Source organism: Podarcis erhardii (genome assembly GCF_964252035.2).
Source record: "Podarcis erhardii genome assembly, chromosome: 1".
Classification (NCBI taxonomy): domain Eukaryota; kingdom Metazoa; phylum Chordata; class Lepidosauria; order Squamata; family Lacertidae; genus Podarcis; species Podarcis erhardii.
This window is the reverse complement of record NC_138497.1, coordinates 40,378,265-40,391,816: the sequence shown is the minus strand read 5'-3', so window position 1 is coordinate 40,391,816 and position 13,552 is coordinate 40,378,265. Positions and strand designations below refer to the sequence as shown.

The following is a 13,552-nucleotide window of genomic DNA, read 5'->3' as shown; positions in this document are numbered from 1 at the left end:
AGAAGGTTTTTTTTTTTTTTTTTTTTTTTTTTTTTACAACACAGGTAACATGCCTGCATAAATGTGCCCAAAAAGTGTACACAAAAAGTAGGCATAAGTAGGCATTGTCATTTACAAATGACAATGCGCCCCCAATCATGCATGTTGATCTCCCTTGTGCAAAGCAGTCTGAGTTCCCAAGGTTTTATGGTGTATTCTCTCCCCCCCCCCCCAACTATTGTTTCATATGCAAAAATGTAATGGAAATTCTGCATATGAAAGAAGGACAAGACAGAGTGTTCTACATTTTTCAAAATAACGAAAGAAAAGCAAATCTGATATTTATGTTCAGTTGACAGGTTTTTGCTTACAGAATGCATCCACATCAGATTTATGATAGAAATCCAGTTACTAGTATTTTTAAAATATTCTTACATTTGATGACACTTGGTTGTGCTCAATATTTAGTTTAGCTATGTGCATTATCCCACTGAATGTTCAGATCAAATGCAAACTAGAATCTGAAAGTCTGTAAACATTGGCAAGAAACTACAGCTAAATTTAGACGGAGTATTTGCAGTGTCTGTTGTTTTTTTCAGTTCTTTTTAGGAGGGTGAAACTGGAAAAATGTTCAGGAATCTGACCTAATTCGTTTCCCTTTCTGTCTAGGTTTGCAAGGCATACCAGGGGACTACATATCTCAGGGTGGTCCTATGGGTATGAGTATGACACAGTCAAGTTACACTCCTCCCCAGATGACCCCACACCCTACTCAATTAAGACATGGACCCCCTATTCATTCATATTTGCCAAGCCACCCCCATCACCCAGCCATGATGATGCACGGAGGACCCCCTACCCATCCTGGAATGACCATGTCAGCACAGAGCCCCACCATGTTAAATACTGTAGACCCCAATGTTGGTGGACAGCTTATGGACATTCATGCCCAATAGTATAAGGAAACTCAAGGGAAGAAAAAAAAACTATTTTAAGACTTTTGAACTTTGACCAGATGTTGACACTTAATACACAATTCCAGACAGCTGTGATTATTTTTTACTTTTGTCATTTTTCATCAACAACAGAGGACCAATGGAAACAAGAACACAAATGTGAAATCATGGGCTCACTGAAAACAATCTATTGTCCATGTAAAGATCCTCTGGGGGGAAAAAAGACTCCAAGAGTTATAACTACTGTAGTATATAAACATAGGAACTAAGTTAACTTGTATATTTCTGTTGATCACTCCGTTATGTTGCCTCAAATAGTTTTAGAAGGAGAAAAAAATATCCTTGTTTTCCACACTATGTGTGTTGTTCCCAAAAGAATGACTGTTTTGGTTCAGCAGTGAAGTCACTATCCATGAAAGACGAAAGTATATTTCAGACCTGTTTTGGCCAGTGAGAAAAGAATTACCCTGGAGATGAAGTTAAAGTCTTGCTGGGTCTCTCGTCACTCAGAAGACAGTTCCAAGAAGGCCTTGCCATCCCCTGGTTTTGTTCCTTCATAAATGTGTCCTTTAGTTTCAAACAGATCTTTTATAGTTTGTGCTTCATAAGCCCAAGATATTTTTGGACTCTTTTTTTTCAAAGAGCTTGCCGGTGAAAATTTAAAAGGACAGAGCAGGAGCCTTCTTCTAGTAGTTCTGAGCCCTTGGCCTGGGACAAGACAAATCGGAAGGTTGGGCAGCTTTCCTCAACAAAAGAAGATATTAATGGTCTTTGCACCAAACCTAGAACATTACCATGAACTCAGAGCTTGGGAAAAAGCAAGAGAATACTGTAACAAACTTCGTACAGAGTTCGGTCTATTAATTGTTTCATGTTAGATATTCTATGTGTTTACCTCAATTGAAAAAAAAAGAATGTTTTTGCTAGTATCAGATCTGCTGTGGAATTGGTATTGTATGTCCATGAATTCTTCCTTTCTCAGCACGTGTTCCTCACTAGAAAAAAAAATGCTGTTACCTTTAAGCTTTGTCAAAATTTACATTAAAATACTTGTATGAGGACTGTGACGTTATGTTTTAAAGAAAAAGGTGTTAAGTCACAAAATGCGGTAATAAATATTTCATTTTTGATTTTTTGTTAGGCCTTTGTGTTTTTAATCATTAATAGAAGGAGACTTTATTTCCTGGGGAGAAGAGATAAAAAACTTGTATTTGTTAACAATAATAATATAAACAAAACACATCAAAGATTAAGAGAGATTGCAACGTGTGATTTTATAAATGCCTTAGCCTGTGAACAGACATACGTGTAAGCTTAATGTCTAGAGCTAAAAATGTGTGTGTTATATATAAGTGGTAAAGGAAGCCTGTGTATATTTATTTACATTTCTATCCCATACTACTCAACAATTGAGTTTTAGTTCAACAAGCCCAATGCTGACTTGAATGTAGAGCTTGACTGTGGACAGGATTGTATAATGAACCTGTTAATATTAGGGGTAGCTTAGCAAGAGATCTAACTACTGATATATCAGCTACAAACCATTACCTGAGTACTTTGTTTTATTTAATGATTTAAAAAAAAAAATCAACTACTAAACAAAAATTAAACTTAGCCATAGATTTACTATATCCATATGATTGTTCATATTTACAGTTCAATCCTATGCATGTATATCAGAAGTATATTCCACTGTTTTACAATGAGGCTTGCTCCTAGGATTGCAGCCATAAATACATATAATCAATATTGTAGTACTTAAATGCTGGTGATTTTCGTGGGGTATTTGTAGGGTGGACAAGAAATGCAAACATTGTTATTTCTCTTCTACTTGCAAAATCTCCTTCTGTTGTCCCAGAAAGAAAGAAAATTTGATTACTGAGAGAAAAGTTATGCATTCAAGGTGCAGACCTGGTCTGAAGATAAGGAACTGATTTGTAAATAATTGTTTAGTTTGATTGAATAAGGTGTGTTTCACAACAAAATTCTTGGGAAGGAAGAGAGGAGTGGGATGGTTGAGTTTTCACTCTTTACTGATGGTAAGTTAAGCTCTCTTCTGGGCTAGAATGGTGCATTTGTACAATAATTTCTTATTTTATTACCCTGTGATATGTATAGACCTTCTCCTCTTCCATGCACACAAATTCCTTGTTCCTCCCTTTGCAACTCACAGCAACCAAACAAGGAAGTCGCTACTTAACCATATTTTCCTGTTTCTTTCAAACTGGGAAACTACGGTTTCCAGTTTCAGAACAAGCCAGGATATTGAATCACAGGTTGAAATTGGTTTAATGCTCTGACTACTTCCAAACCTGGTAACCATAATCTCCTGGTTTGACCAAAAAGGGGAAATTGGGTTAAAACTGCTGTAGAGGCTTCTTAATCACAGCTTGCACAAAGGGACTGAGCAAAGGGACTGCATACACAGGTAAAAGGCTTGTGCATATCTCAGCTTAATAAGCCAAAATATTTATTTAAACTGTTTGTTAACCCCCTTAATCAAAAGATCTCAGGGCCATGTATGAATGAAACTGATTAACAGACAGCATAAAAATACAATTTAAGACCAACAAATAAGCACATCAAAATAGAACAAGACAAAAAGAAATTAAAATCTCCCCTCCAAGAAATGATCATCTGAACTTGGCCAAAAGCAAGCTTCAGGTACACACAAGTGCTCTCTCTCATACACACTAGGCTTTGTCCATCCATCCTGCCCCCGCCTTTTTATAGTAGATGGAAATAGAAGTAGGACCTATTTGCAGAAGCCTTGGTTCTGACAAAGGCTACAATCCTGAGTATATTTTCAAGGGAGCTGAGTTATGTTCACACATCAGAAAGATTTTCATCAGATTATTTCATCAGAAATAATTACTCCTCCTCTGATTTGAGCAACATAGAAACCAGGCTACCCTGACCTCCCATTCTATGCAAACCAGAAATTGTAGTTTGTTGCTCCCTAACAGGCCATTATCACCAGTGAACCTGAAGCCATAGTTTGTTGTTTGATTGCTGATTGTGGCTTATTAGGAAGCAACAAACCACTATAGCTGTTCAGACTTAATGAAAAGTCAATACATTCTAGTTCTTCCTGCTTGTGCCAGAGGAGCTGTGATAAGGCAATGTGTACCAGTGTGCTGCTCATTCACTAGAAACCAGAAAACCTGGTTTATTGTTGCATAGAAATGTGACCATCAAGACTTAAGACTGCATACATGCTATAGCTTTAAAGCATATTCCCCTCTCCCATCCCCCACCTCTCAAATAATCCTAGGCGCTATAGTTTCTCCCCCATCCACCATGAGCAGAATATACATGCTAGAGCTCCATGTCAACTCATTCTTAGTGGAAGTGAAGTCATGATGCAACCCTCTTTCATTACTGATTGTTATGTTTCTGTTTTGCTGGGGAACTTGCTGGAGGCAATCTACATCCCTATGACGAAATGTCCATCAAACTGAATGGAGCTGAGCTTCCATTCAGTTTCCAAATATTGCAGTCTTTTGCAGAATACCATTCCCTCAAGGCCAACTTGTCATGTAGCAGGTTGAAGCCCATGAGGGGGACAGATGAAAGCAAGAATTGGTGTCCATCTGGATGGTGCAGCAAAACTTCTTAAAGCCTGGCCTGAGCAGAAGAGGCTTTGAGTGGCACTGCCTTCCCCACAATTTAAAATACGTTGGCAAAAACTTGCACTTGAAACTTCAACATGTTAATGACTCTGCAGATCTCATGTTTCATTCTTACATTTTGACTCTTTTTGCTATAGAAGCGGGGGGTACAGCAGAAATATAAGAAATGTTAGCCGAGAAATCGCTCTGTTCTAAGCACTTTGTCTTAAATTTGAGGGAGTGGTGGTGTCAACGTTTGGTTTAATTTTTTTGTTCCAACTGAAACCTCCAAGCTTCCCAAATCTGTGCAATTCTCAGTTTATTATAACAGAGAGCTTTCAAGCATAGGATTATTTGGGTGTCAGCAAGACATCCCCCCCCCATGTCCTTGTATTTACAAAAACAAAAGAAAGCAAAACTGGTAGCATTTTAAATAATATTTTCTGCCTTTTTTCTGACGTTTGGCAAAACACAGGCTTTGGGGAGCAAGGGAGGCAAAGGGTCCAGCTCTGCCTGCTAGATGGGTATTTTTGAAAAGAACTGTTCCCAACCCCCGTCCCTACTGCTGTATGACTTTTCCTTCTCTGGGCTCTATTCTGCTTGATCTATATTGCTAAAATCCTTACTGCAATACAATGGGAGGAGATTGCTCCAGTCTGAGGTTTACTGTTTAGTATGAGGGGTTCCGATTTGGGTGTATTTAAGAAATGCTCAGCTGTCAAAAGTGAAAGAAAATGGGAATAGTGTTTTGACAGCGACATGGTGTTAAAGGAAATACTGTAGTCTGACTAAAATTGCTTATGTTCTGGGGAACAAAGGGTAATAGAAAAACACCTCTTGTTTAGAGGTAACGGGGGAAACCCCAAATTTCCATTTCCCTGAACAAATTGAGGAGGAATTTGTAATCCTAGTAAATAAAAAATGTTTGAGATTGATCTGTCCTTTGTTACTGAAGGCGAGCAGAGCAGACCGTTCATCTTGGCTGCCCTTTGCTGGCTTCTAATGTAAGGTTACCAGATTTTTTTCAATGAATCCGGGGACGTTTTTCAACTTCAATGGATTTTGTATGGGGACTGATTTGTAAATCCGGGGACTGTCCCCGGGAAACGGGGACGTCTGGTAACCTTATTCTAATGTCCAAAGGAGAAGCAGAGTGGCTTGTAGGAGACTCTTCAACAAAAAGCACGTGTGGGGTGTCTCACGCAGCTGTATCTAAAAGTTACAAAACAGCCATTAAACAACAACAACCCAACTTCAGCTCCTTTTCTGTAGGTACACACACACACACACACACACACACACACACACACACACACACTTAGTTTAGCAAGCAACACTAAGGGTGGAATCCTATGCAAGCCTAACTGAGATGATGTTGAACTATGTGGGACTTGCCTGCAAGTAAATGTGCACAGGATTCAGAATTATGGGGTCATTGTTGGTTTTGAGCCAGTGGATTTGTCTGTGCCACGCATGAATATTAACATGGAAGAAGTAACCTGCATGTTGCGGGGGGATGAAAGTGTCTATTTAAGCCCTGGTCCAGATATAAGAAAAGTTTTTTTAAAAAAATTGATTGGGGGGAGGAAAGCTGCTTCAGTGCCTCTGTGAAATGGAACTCATTCTATTTCCTCCTCTTTTTGTGGGATAAAAATTTATGGGGATCCACGGGAAAGGCTATCCCAGGTGGCATGCTGTGTTGGAGGGGCACTGAAGTTGTTTTGGGGAGTCCGCATTTACCTCGGCGTTCAGTTAACCAGAAATGCGGACACTTAACTAGCACAGGGTGTTTTGCTTTTAAAATATAGCTATTCTTGTTTATTGATTAGCACCTTGTGCATGCTAAGCCCCCTTGAATAGAATGGCTGTTACTCCCAATGAAGTGCAGTTCGGATTTTGGGTTTGGCAATAGACTACTTCTGGAAAGAGAGAGAGAAGAAAGAAAGGAAGAGAGAGAGAGAGAGAGAGAGAGAGAGAGAGAGAGAGAAAGAAAGAAAGAAAGAAAGAAAGAAAGAAAGAAAGAAAGAAAGAAAGAAAGAAAGAAAGAAAGAAAGATGCTTTGGAACTTTCTTCCCTGCCCCCTTCCTCTGGCTAAGTTGTTAATGGAAGCAGAGGGGAAGCCGGCTGCCCCCTTGAACTGGATAAGAGGGGGACCCAGGGTGGGGGGGAGGGGTTAGGAAGGCAGATTTTCATATTAATAGTTTGGGAGAAGAGAGAGACAGAAGGGAGCTGACTCCTGGGCAGGGTCCCTGCCACAGTCATGATGGATGACCCAGCTCAGGCTGCCCCCTCCTCCTCCTCCCCCTCCCCGTCCTCCTCCTCCGGCTGCTTTAGGAATCAAATAAACAAACACCTCCACCCTCTTCGCAGCCTCGCCATTATGAATCAATTACCTCTCGCCGTATTTTCTTATTTGCTTAAATAAAGCACTCAGAGGATTAGAGCGGTTTTCTTTTTGTATCTTACTTAGGAAATAAATACAAAAGTCCTTGTCGCTGTAATCATAATGGTGATGATGATTTCAGGTTGAGGCACTTTGCAAAGAGCTTCGCCCGCTGAGTTATTTGCTGGATGGGAGACGCTGTATATTGTGCAATGGCGCAACTTAAAAGAACGCCTCTCTCGAACTAATGGGTTTTGCATTACACGCAATTACTTAGAGAAAAGCAACGTCGCCCTCGAGTGCAGGCAACCTCGTTATTTAACTCCTTGAGGACAAAGCCACTTGGATGTGTTTTCCTCAATAGCTATGAGGTACGAGGGCTCCTGAGATGCTGGAAAGAGAGGCGGAGAGACACACAGGGAGAAAGAGAGAAGGAGAGACTTAAGGAAGAGGGGGAAAAAAGCGAGGAGATTTTAGTGAGTTGGAAGGCAAACGTGCAAGTTGTATCTTTGCTCGGTTGCGTCTTCCTCCTCGCCGCAGCTCGCGTTAGAGGCGCTCAAGGTGTTTCTATGGCTACCTCGTAGATGTGGGAGGGTCAGATGTGGGGGTGCCCAAGAGAAAAGGCAGCTCTTGGGTGATCATTTATCAATGTCACCCACATAATGATTCTCTCTGCAGCCTTCTATTGATGAGGATAATTACATTAGCTCAGAGTGACTGATCAATGAAAACCCACCAAACAAAAACTTCTTTGCTCTCGCTTATAATACAAAAAGAGAGAGAAATCAGATGGGAAGGCGAAGAATTCCTCCCTCTCTCTCTCTCTCTCTCTCTCTCTCTCATGCCTTTTCTCTTTACCAATGAACGTTTGCTAAAACGTGAAAAAGAAGAAAAAGAAAAAAAATCAGCCCCTCATACAACGGGGTGTTTTGTTTCTCTTTTAAGTTATATTTTTGCGCGCGCGCGTGTGGAAACCGTTTGGTGCAAATGTAGTGACCTTAATTGCTTCCCTGGCCAAAAGTATATCCACATGTCTGAGAGAGGACCCGCCAGGCTGCCTGACCCGCTTTCACTCCAGAGTCTGCCATTGTTGGACTTGGGCTTTCAAACGGCGTGTTTTCTAAATGAAGGGAGAGCAGGGGAGATGCAAATCTCTGCAGTTGTCTGCATGCTCGGCTCGGCTTTGTTTTTTAATCACGTGAGACGAGAGGAGCCTTACTTTTTCTCTTACCCCCTCACCCCCACCCCTCTCCCCTCTCCTTTCTGCTAAGATCCGGTTATGAGTTTACAGATGAATTACGGTTCAGCGGTTGCGTGGGCTGGAGGGCGGCTGGGGGCTGGGTGGGTTGAGAAGAGAATCAATATTTCACTCAATGGAGTCGGATTTGTATATGTGCGCGCGCGCGCGCGTTGTTTTTACTTGTGGCTTGTTAAAAGGCGTCGGAAATGTTATTGTAGTGCCTGCCTCCTCTGCAGCTTGAATGCTCAGCCACCTGGAAGGAAACGTGGATGTGACATGGGCACATTTGGTTCCTTCTCCAGAAGACTCGGTGGCTTAGAAAGCTCCGGGGCCACTGAAAGGAAGAGTTGAGGGCAGCCCCATCACTGCAGGTGGCCTCCTCCTCTCCCGGAGCTGCCCCCGGGGGAGGAGAGGGCTCGGGCTCCCTCCTTGCCCCAACCGAGAGGTTCCATGCATGGCCCAAGCCATGAAGGAAGTTCTCTTGAATCCTGTGAGGCTTCCTCCCAGGTAAACGAGGCTTAGTCGCAGCCTTGGGCTGCAGCACTAGCCGGATTAACCTGGAGTTAAGCCTAGTGGAAGTCAATAGGACTTACTTCATGTAGATGTGGTTTGGATGGGGCTGCTAGTCTGCAGTGCTGGGGGGGGGGTGTACACGGACACTCAGGGCTCTCGGGGTATCTTGGAGTAGGTGTCTTATTCCTCCCACGGTGTCTTGCCACGCTTTAAGATCGGTCACTTGCAGGGGCAGCTCAAGGCTGTTTGGCAAAACTAGGGACCCCTTGAGAAGGTCATCGCTGCCTTTGTTTAGGCGGCAAGGGGTTCTACGCAAATCCATGAGACTTGCCTCTAAAGGGGGAAAGAGATGGTAGATCCCATTGATACCAGGGACCCGTTTGCGTGCTCCACTGCACACGCAGACACACACTCACACCCCCCTTTTACCTGTCACATACCTGGGCCTGAGAATCAGCCCTTGAAGGGCCGTTGTAGGAGAGGCTGCGCTTCACAGCTGAGGCTGCAATACTAGTCACCCTTATTCACGAGGAAGTTCCCCAGCAGGCCGTGACACTTCCTTCTGAGAAGACACGTGTCGGGTTGCGCTGTCAGTCCAGCTTTTAAGGACAAAGTCAGAGGGGACTGGCGCTCGCGACGGAAGCTCACTTTGGGAATATGCTTCGTGGTTTTAGTTTCCCCCAAATGTGCGCCATGAGTATTCATTCCATGGAGAGAGGGAGAGGCGTGCTGTGGTTTCAGCTGCGTAGGTGTTGATCTGGAAACAGGAGGGGGTGTCCCCGCATCTTCCCAAATCTTCCCCAGCCCTTCTGCTAAGACAGGCCCCAGTCCCTGCCTCGCCAACTTCTCGGCGCTGCTGGAGAAGAGCGCGCAGCGCCTCTTGGCATCTCCGAGTTTGGCGAGGCGCTGAGCAAACAATTTAGCTCGCAGCTAATCCGCCTCATCTCCTCTGGTCTCTCCATAGGCGCGCTGGCCGATCTCTGCGCCTTTTAACACGGAGGTGAAGCCCTCTTGACTTCGAGGGGACTCACTCCCGAGCAGGCAGCCGGAGACCCAGGGCAGCGCCTCTTCGTTTCCCTGGAAGTCCACGTTGCGCCACCAGCCCCGTTTTGCTGCTTTTAAAAAGAAAAGGGAAGTCCCAAGAAGAAGTGGGAATGGGGTTTCTGCAGTGCATGCACAGAGCTAAAGAAACAAAAAGGTCTTGATCTAGTTCTCCCACCGCAATTGGAACTGGAAAAATAAAAATTGGGAAAGAGAGGAGCGAACAGTTTGACCATTCCGGTTTTTGGAAACATGGTGTCTGATGGGCTGGGAAAAAGGGAGTCCTCCCCGTCGCCTTTTCCCCGGGGCCTGGTTCCCTAGCATAGAAACATTTTCAAACCTATGAGCCTTGAATGGACAAATACTTGCTATCAATATGGGACATGGGCCAGTGGCAAAAAAGCTTGAATGGAAGCTCTGCTGAGGCGTTGGGAGAAGCTAACGATGTGCCGCCGTTTTGCCATTACTGGGCGAGAGAGAGAGAGAGAGAGAGAGAGAGAGAGACCCTTTCTGATTAATAACTAGCAGGGTAATGTTGAGGGCTTTTTCTGCCCGATTGCCTTTTTGAATTAGAGCCGATTCCTTCACACTTCAATAGGGCCTGTCTCCTTTAAAATGACTGACAGATTTCCCTCTCCTTTCTCTCCTCCCTCCCTCTCTTGTCTTTCTCTGAGACTTAATGATGTAAATTTTCTAATTAGTTAAATCACGTCGCTTAAAGGCCTTAATATTTACTGGGGGGGGGAGTGATAATAATTCCTAATCGAATGTCTCGAAATAGCCACAGAAATAATGTTAAGGGTGTTTTCTTTTTTAAGTGGGGGGCGAGAAAAAGAGGAAAGTGGACTTAAGTGGGGCGGGGCGGAGGAGGAGGTGTTAAAATAAGTAAAAACGTAGCTAAACTTAAGCCTGAAGCTTGCTCAAAGCCCCCTCCCCTCCTTTTTTTAAAAAGCTCGCTTTTATTTTTCAATCAGCTAAGATTTAATTAGGAGCCCCCAGGCCGGACGATCTGATATTTTCTCATTAGTTTCCCATCAGTAATCTTGAGTGTTATATTGGCTTAAAGGTTGTCAACATTTGACCAATTTTATTTAAGGGAAAGAAATCACGTATTATAGCTCCGGGACCTTAGATCTGAAAATAAATCCTGCTTGGATCAGCGGAACTAACAGCCGAAAAAAATGTTGACAATTTATCGTTGGATTTAATAAGTTGCATAATGTATGGTATACAGAGGGGAGGGGGGCGGGAAGAGAAAGAGGAACGTATCCATTGAGCGCCGGCAAAGTACAGAGGAGCTACAGCTGATGTGCATTTTGGTGCCTCTACCTTTCGCCAACGGGTGTGAGAAACACCCGGCGGAGGCAAGATTTGGTTACAAGAACTGTAACCCTAGTAGGGCTTGGAAACTGCAAGAGAGATTTCCCCACCACCGACCCACCCGCCCCTCTTCCCGCGCAGGAGAAGCAAAGCGTTTTCCTTCGCTCTTGCCAGCGAGACGCAACGTCAGAGCGCCCCCTGCTGGCTCAGGGACCAAGAAAGTATTTGGGCTGAAGCATCACACTCAATGATATATATATATATATATCACACACACATATATATATATATACTCCTTTCCCCGCCAGCCCACCGCCTCGCGCATAGGGGAGATTTCCTGTCTGGATTTCCTGCGTGAGCAGAGAGAGGAAGAAAGGCGAAACCTGCCTTCTTCCCTGTAGGACTCGCTTATTCTGATAGTAGTAGTGGGGTGGGAATCCTACAAACTCTTTGCAAACCGTGTAGGACAGTGCAAGTTGTCCTGTTTTGCTTTTCAGTGCATGTCCGAATGTCAGTGAGGAAATGAACAGAGACTTGAGCAAAATAAAGGCGGTCGTCCCTTCGGTGGGTGGGTGACCTTTTAGTTACATCCTCGGGCAGTGCCGGCTTTCCCTCGGGTTTAAGTGGGGACTGATCCCATTAGGGTTACAGTCTGCATGTGTTAAGCAAGGGAGAGCTGCAACGTCATGTGCCCGACGTGTCAGAAGGGGTCACACAAATGTATGGTGTCTAGTAAGCTCGCGGAAGTGCTGTGTTTCTTCGGAAAGAGTTTCCCGACCGGCCACCTGAATTCATATCTCGAATGCCGGTCTAGCAAGCCTGCAAGTTTTTCCCTCAAAGCGAGTATTTATTATAGAAGCTGAGAATCTAAAAGGGAGAGGGAGCTATGGCAGCGCTGAGTTCACCTTATTACCGTAGCTGCAATCCGCCACATGTCTACTCAAAAGTAAGTCCCACTGAGGTCAGCGTGCATAGGATTGCATCCCCAGCACATGTAGGTATATTGTATTTATTGCAAAAGGGGGGAACCATTTGTTCTAGCAAACATAACAGTTTGCAAACGTGAAATTAAGGCTGCTCTCACTAAGAATGAAATCCCCTCAGCTCCTTGATAAAGGGAACATGGTTAGGATGGCGTTAAGAGCAGCACAGGGCGTTCCTAGGACGGCATTTCCCCTCCTATCGCTGTGGATGAGGCTCATCTAACAGCAAAATGGACAGCGGGTGAAATCCGCAACGCACATCCTGTCGTTGAGCGAAGCCTCACGACCTGCTTTCACTTAAGTGTCCGAAAGTAGTGTTTTACGATTCACACCAGTCAAGTAATCCCGCCGAGCTCAACAACTTGATGTGATTTTCACTCTGCATCGAATTGCAGTTACTCAGGAGTGTGACATTTATGCGATCTGCTTCAGAAGGGGGGAAATATGTTTTAGAATTAAAGGGGCTAGTCCCAAAGAAGTTGGCGCGTGTAAATGGGAGGAAGCGACCCCCAGGTCTCAGGTGAAGCCGGTGGTGGGCCGCACTCCTGATCTCTCCTGAGCACTTAGAAGAAACCGACCTGCAAGATGGAAAGGGGATCCGGATTATAAACTCATCAACAGCCTTTTGGTGCTCCCGTCGCACTTTCATTGCAGGTTTTAAGGTTTTAAGACCGAGGATCTCTGTGTAGTCCAAAAATCCTCGGTTGGCTCTGAACACCAGAAGACCCTCCTTTAAATAAATAGTAGCACGCCCGTATAAAAGCGCATTTTCCCTGCTCTTCTTGTCCCCTGTCTCGAGATGCTGAGGCTGAAGGAAGGAAGGAAGGAGGGCTGGAGCAGCCCACCTGGAAAAAAAGGAGAGATCATGTAAGGCAAGCAAAACAGTTTTAAAGGCACAAATAAAAGCATAAATCACCGGCGTTTAAAGAGGCACCCGGGCCACTGTATAAACTCAGGTACAGTTAAATATTTATAGTTTAAAAAGGGTTATTTTGTCTGCTTTAGGAGCAGAACCGGCAAGTTTAGTAGGTTTCAGGGTATAAAGAGAGACAGAGAGACAACAAAGCACAGCGAGAAGACCTGGCAGGGGTGGGGGGGACCCGGCTGAAGCCGGGCAGGAGGCGCCTTCTGGTTTTATTTTTCTTGTCAAGAATATATGGGAGGAGTGGAGGAATTTATCTGAGCAGCAAAGCGCATGCTTCCCCCCCCTCTTGAAACAAAGGCATGATTTCCATTGCAAATCCACCCCCCACCCCACAAACCTTTTCTGCCAGGCAGAGGGACAGAGCAAACAACAATATTTATGAGAAGGCGCCCATGAAATTAATGTACCTTACTTTTAAAAAATCAAATGCTCACTACAGTGTGCCACGACTCAGCTTAGTAAAAAAATAAAATAAAGGGGGGGGGAGAGAGAGAGAGATAGACTTCCTGACAGTCTTGTCAACATCTTAAGTAAATGATCCCAGTGATGGTCTTTGGAGAGGAGAAGTGCCATCCCTTCTTAAGACACCTCCTAGCATTAA

At 44.1% G+C, this 13,552-nt stretch overlaps 1 protein-coding gene across 12 annotated transcripts in view; it reads left to right on the top strand.

The window, feature by feature from the left end:
• The window catches only part of MEIS2 (Meis homeobox 2), a 228,574-nt gene extending 226,504 nt beyond the window's left edge, over positions 1–2,070 (top strand). For 8 of the 12 annotated variants that reach the window (XM_081862586.1, XM_081862580.1, XM_081862585.1 and 5 more), the window contains one exon: positions 649–2,070. In XM_081862586.1, coding sequence (XP_081718712.1) covers positions 649–935 — 287 coding nt within the window. In that variant the 3' untranslated portion in view covers positions 936–2,070. The remainder of the gene's footprint in view (positions 1–648) is intronic. The other 4 variants (XM_081862591.1, XM_081862581.1, XM_081862582.1 and 1 more) reach the window with 1 other exon arrangement.
• The last annotated feature ends 11,482 nt before the right edge of the window (positions 2,071–13,552 follow it).